The sequence below is a fragment of the Xiphophorus maculatus genome, chromosome 7 (assembly GCF_002775205.1).
Source record: "Xiphophorus maculatus strain JP 163 A chromosome 7, X_maculatus-5.0-male, whole genome shotgun sequence".
In the NCBI taxonomy this organism is placed as follows: domain Eukaryota; kingdom Metazoa; phylum Chordata; class Actinopteri; order Cyprinodontiformes; family Poeciliidae; genus Xiphophorus; species Xiphophorus maculatus.
Genome location: NC_036449.1, coordinates 6,091,391 through 6,097,390, shown reverse-complemented (window position 1 = coordinate 6,097,390; position 6,000 = coordinate 6,091,391). Strand labels below are relative to the sequence as shown.

At 39.3% G+C, this 6,000-nt stretch overlaps 1 protein-coding gene across 3 annotated transcripts in view; it reads left to right on the top strand.

Annotated features, from left to right (window-relative positions):
• The first annotated feature begins 1,585 nt into the window (after positions 1–1,585).
• The window catches only part of wars2 (tryptophanyl tRNA synthetase 2, mitochondrial), a 28,072-nt gene continuing 23,657 nt past the window's right edge, over positions 1,586–6,000 (top strand). For all 3 annotated transcript variants that reach the window (XM_023336326.1, XM_023336327.1, XM_005806256.2), the window contains exon 1: positions 1,586–1,690. In XM_023336326.1, coding sequence (XP_023192094.1) covers positions 1,586–1,690 — 105 coding nt within the window. The remainder of the gene's footprint in view (positions 1,691–6,000) is intronic.

The following is a 6,000-nucleotide window of genomic DNA, read 5'->3' as shown; positions in this document are numbered from 1 at the left end:
GAAAGATAGTCCGTATTTTGTTCTGCAAATGCAACCAGATGCACAAAGGTGGAGGGGAGGGAGGAAGAATCAGGAGCAGATGTTCCGAAAAACAAGAGGTCCCAGCGACCGAGAGCAGCCGGTTGTGCCCTGCAAACATGTTGTAACCTTACCCAGCGTGGCGCATAATCACTCGTAGCATGTATATCGCCACTTTGTAATGAGGTGAGGTATAGAGAAGAGAGGAGTCCTGCAGCTGCTGCCTGGGAAACTTCGCTTTGCTTTGTCGAGAAGGCAAGCCAGACACAACACCGGTTAATTGACGCGAAGACGAGGAAACCACACATGTCTGACACATTTCTATAGCCTACTGTAAATGTTGCGGTGGAGTTGCATATTATCTTCGCCTTCTATAGGCTACCCGGGGCTCAGACATGCATACGGAACAAAGAGAAGGAGTCTGGAGTACAGCTCAGCGAGAGAGCCCAGATGGTTCTGTGGTATTCCCACACTGTGGTGTTAGGGAATGACGTTTTTTGAAAAAGACATGCGTCTAATTTGACTTTATGTCACAGCAATTAGTTTTGCAAAACAAATCTGATTTACGCGATACTATTTGTGCAAACTTGCAAATATACAACTCCAGGAAACAAGATACTACTTTCGCTACTGCTAGCATTGCTGATTGTACTGTTACGCTACTAGTTCAGTTCATTTTAACTCACTGTATTTAATAACGTGAACTAAGTAAAGTATTTTGAAAGTCCGCCGAAAGTCTATTGGTGTTTAATTTTGACGTCTGGAAAACGTAACCGCGGGACGTTCAGCGAACGTTCAAGGCAACGTTCAGCGCACATCGTCGGAACATTCAATGCTAGCTGGGGTACTTCAAGGATAACAGAGAAAGAAAGAAATAATAATTATATTATTGTAAAAATCAAACAAAGCAAATAAATTACAATATATGGCAATATAATCCCTTTTTGTTGACACTACTACTACTACTAATAAATTATTTATTATTGTTGTCATCATTAATAAAACTAGTTTAAAATAATAAATTAGATTAAAGTGATATTTATGTCGTTTACCTTTACCTATATTAGAGACTACGGTTCATTTCTTTAAAACAAAACAGCAAAACAAAATACAAAAAAATGCTTAAAAGGTAACCCAAAAAATAGTGTGTGCGCCACCATTTATCTTCCATCCCAGTGTGAAACGCATACTGACAGCAAAACATGCAGCTAATTTTTGAGCTGAGAAACAGGGTGATATAAAGGAAAAGTAGCATAAAAAAACGTTAAGTGAAGATTTTACTGAATTTAACACAGCCTTATTTTGTATTCGGCAGTTACTATTTTTGCGCCAAAGAAACTGTATTACATATTCAACTTCCTCTTTTGTTCATGTTTATTTCTGTTGGCTTGTTTGGCCTTGCTTCCTGGTTTATTTTGTGATTGTTTTCCTCTCTTTTCGGTAAATAGCATACAAAGTTCTAGGTTTCAGTTTCCTTGCTAGATCCTGCCAAAACTCCTTCTGAACTGAAACGCGGTGGAATCTATTGTCCTTTAACAGCCACCGTAGCGTGAACTCCCATTCCAACATGGCGCTCCCCTTGCGGACCAATTTGAAACATTTCATCCGCTTCATTCAGAGGTTTAAGCCCCTGAAAAGGTGCTTCTGCGCTGCTGTCTGCCCGGAAATCAAGGTACGTGTTGTAGAGCGAAGGTAGTTCCGGTCTCGGCTGTGAGAAAAGTATTTCTTAGCGTTTTTTTTTTAAGTTTAGAGAACATTGGTGCGGTCGGCAGCAGGTCGTCCTGTCTGTCTCTGCTGTAAACAGAGCAGGGAGCTACAGTATGTTGGCGGTCTAAATATCTACTAAACGTGCTGCCAGCTCTGGGTTGTGGAAAGAACGCACACCGTCACGACCTCAACAACTTTTAGAGGCGTTTTAAAGCAGCGAAAGACTAGAAACAAACTCGTAGTTGTTGTTGCTGAAATGCTGGAAAAATATCCGTCTATAGGGTTTAATATGTTTTTCGGAGGAGCTGATTCGCGACAGGGCGACGTCATGTTTTTATGCCGTGGAGCAACGCGGATAACAATGTAGTTTATTGTCACGTGCTTTATCTGAGCTCATACCAGTCATTGCATTGTGAATTTACTCACATGAAAGGAAATATTTAACCCAAAATGTTGCTTTAAAAGGCATTCCGAAAAATAGAGTAAATTATCTACCTATAAAACCGAAAAAGGGATTAAATTTAGGACACTTTCGCGTTCCTCGAAGCCCTTTAATTTAAAGGAATTTCCAAAGATGTCCAACATAATGTTAAACAGAGACATATTTCATCATAACTTTAGCGAAAAATGATAAGGTCCATGTTTTCCTATTTTTTTATTTTTAAGTCTCGAAACGTACATCTTGCTATGACTTTAAGGCCCTGTGGTAAAAACGTGGTAAAACGTACCTATTTTGTTGAGCCCAAGATCTGAAAAAAAGAAAATTAGGTTGCAGATTAAAAACAAAACACCCAAAGCAATTCACTGTAAAACACTTACAGGTGGTATAACTTGAAAGTTAAGGTTGATCTTCTGCCTTGAAAACACAAGCAAAGTCAACTAGAAAATTGTCTCGGTTTTAACTCAGAAAGTGAGTATCATTAAATCGATTTAACAAGACAAATTGTCTAAATATTGTTTTGTAAGTTCTTCTGATAGCTTATTGTTCTTAAATTGTGAGTTGTTATAATTTAATACTGTAATTATTTTTACATTATGCAAGAAAACTGTCCTCACCTAGTGGAACAAGTACACATTTCTGTATTATTTTCACTCTCAACAACTTAAAATAATGACATATTTTACGTTACAAGTATTTAATCAACTTGTAGGAACAAAACATTGGATGCAAAAATATGCCGCTAAGCATCCTGGGGTATAGTCCCCACTCCCACCTAAACACCCTCGTTTACACAACACAACAAAATTAATTAAAAAGTGAACACAATTTATTGCTGTAAGTTTATCTTTCACAAAATCACATATATTAAGTTCAAAATCTAAAACTCGCAAGATTTCTTTGACTCGTAGAAGGTAGTAAACACAACTAAACGCTACTCAGGTGTTTTACAGATGTATTGGACTGGAAATGGTTACAAGGTCATTTCTAAGGTTTTGGGAAATCAGAGGAACCCAATAAAAACCATTACAGAGGGAGAAAACATGGAACAGTGGTACAGGAGTCACTGACTTACCAAAATTACTACAAGAGTGCATTGATGACCAGGAGGTGACAAAAGAACCCAGAACAATATCTTAAATCAAGCGCTATGGCAACTGAACATCAAGCACCGTTTTAAAGGGGCAGTGTTATGCAAAATCAACATTTTTGAGCTTCCATCATGTTATAAAGTTATTCCCTCATCAAAAACATACCTGGAGTGTTACCTTGATTCTTTTATGCGTGTTGAGAAATCCTTTAATCTTCCATGGCAACCATTCACCTGTGCAAAACACCAGGGGGGAACCCAGCCCCGCCTTCAAGGCGCAGTGCATCCTCTGAGCTGCAGTTTCCAAGTTTACGATCTTCCACCTTCCCCCATGACTCCTCCACTCAGTTCCTTCAGACTAGCCAGCAGCAATTAGCAAACACCTGGTGGAACTGAGCATCAGCTGAGCTCATCATAGGAGCTACTTCTCAGTGAAAATGCTGGTAAAGCGTTGGTAAAGGGTTAATATAGGAGCCATGTTGTGATGACTTCCTGAAGGCGTAGCTTCAGAAAAAGTAGGAGTTTCTTAAAGAGACAGAGGCGTTACATTACAAAGTCAAATTCTCTAAAGTCATATCTTATACATAATTTATAACATCTGAAGTTGTGTAGTTGATTGTGCTATAAAACAGCACTGTGTGTCTGGGAAATGCATAATACTGCCCCTTCAAAATTTGACACAATAATCCCTTTGATCTCGGCATAAAGGCTCACAAAATCTTCCAAAAACAGAACCAAACAAACAAGCAAAAAAGACAAAAAATGAGTTATAAACTCAGCTTGGACCAAAACCACTTCTGAAGTGACCTTCTTTTAGTCAAAGAAGAAAGAGGCTGGTCATCCTCCCTCAACCCAACTTAAAGTAAAATTTCAACCTGAAAAGAACTGCCTACATTCATTAAAACAATTTCCAGTTGAAGGGAAAGCTTCATATTCACCGTTTTACCATTTAAAACAAATTAAAACATCTTACATTATAAATCTTTATTATTATCATTATTATAAATCTTATGGATTTTTATAATTAGAGTGTCTCAATGAAGGCCAGCTATTTGTTTCTTCGACCTTTCAGCCCCACACCGGCTATAAAAATCCAGCCCTGTGTTCTGATATCCCTCTCCTGTGGTCCAGTTATTGGCTGATATCAGTCATGTCAGCTGCAGGCTGCAGGAAAGAGGAAGTGACTTCTAATTTGCCCCTCTCTCTCTCTCTCTTTCCCCCCCCTCCCAGTTAGCCTCAAATTCAGTTACTCGGGTGTCAGCTAAAACCATTAGAGCAGCTCCTGCGCCACATGGGAGAGGCCAGCGAGAGTGGGGGGAAACGTGGCCTCTCCTTTGAGGATGTTCATTAACTGCCCTATTTATTTTCAACTGTCAGAAAAGCCCGCTAATTCACAGCAGTCCCTCCTGTGTAATTAAGTCTGTCGTAATCATTCTCCGGCCAGAGCCTTTGCTCAGAACGTTCTGCGTTTAGCCTTTTTCTCTCTCTCTCTCTCTCTCTCTCTCTCTCTCTCTCTCAGCAGCAGTCCCGCATGCCTACTTATTCCTGTTGTTGAAAATTCATCTCACTAAGTCGAATTACAGAACCGGTCCGTAGACAAGCAGCCGCAGCGGAGCTCTGGGAGCCCCGTAACGTTTCAGTTTTGTTGCCTGAGCTTTTCTCCTGACCGTCGGCGTTTTAATTAAAACAAACCGAGCATGCGATACTGTGCCTTTTGAGTTGCCACTCCGGTCACAATTCTGCTGCCTTTGCAGGAGGAAATGACTAACCTCCACTGAGATGTTGGAGGTGCAGGTTTGCCCTGAGTGTTACCATAATTACATACTGATAAATTTACGACGTGTGCACTCTAGGTGTTTTTTTTTTGTTTTCTTCTTTTTAATTTTTTTTTTTTTTTTTTGCTGTGGTGGGACATTTTTTTGTGCGTGTGTATTCAGGTATTAGCCTTAATGTCAGTCGTTTGTTTCCTGTGAGTTAAGTAAAAACTGAAGTGTGGACTGTAACACTGGAGGAGGTGAAGAAAGAGTTGGGGAAAAACAAAACAAGAAAACTGTTGATCTGAAGCAAGCAGCCAAAAAGAAAAACATAAGCTAATGTTTTTTCACTGCTGCTCCATATGCGAGTGTACAAAAGGAATGTGAAGTTCTTCCACACTGGAGAACTAATCAACGCTTTGATTTACTTAAACAACTAAATCAGAAATTTTAAAAGATGAAGTTGTGTAATTTCTGATTTTCAAAGTTGAATTTCTTATCTTTATGACATGTTTATTATGACGTTTGTCTCACATGAATGATGGAAAAGTAAACGATGATGACTTTACATCACTGATGACATAAGTAATAATCAATAATCAGATACAAAAACAGTATCTGATTGTTTTGGCTTTGAAAACAATCAGATACCCCTCCGATTCTGCATATGGAAGTGACAGAAATCTTTTCTTCTTTTTTAGGCGGAGGTAAAAAGATCAGAGTTGATCCCTCCAGACTGCCATGAAAACCTCAAATATGGGCATTGGCCTGCTGTGTGAACGCAGCCTTAGACTGAACCTGGACACACACAGCTGCCCTCTTAGATTTCTTTGAATTAAATCTGACCGGCACAGTTTTGCACTGAACGGACTCCTTAAAATAGATTTTTAGATGAACAGAAACCTTTGCTCTGTTTGCCAGAAACACAAAAGGGAGCATCTTGAATGCTAATCGACACGAGCATCACCGTAGAACTAAAAACCCCAAATATA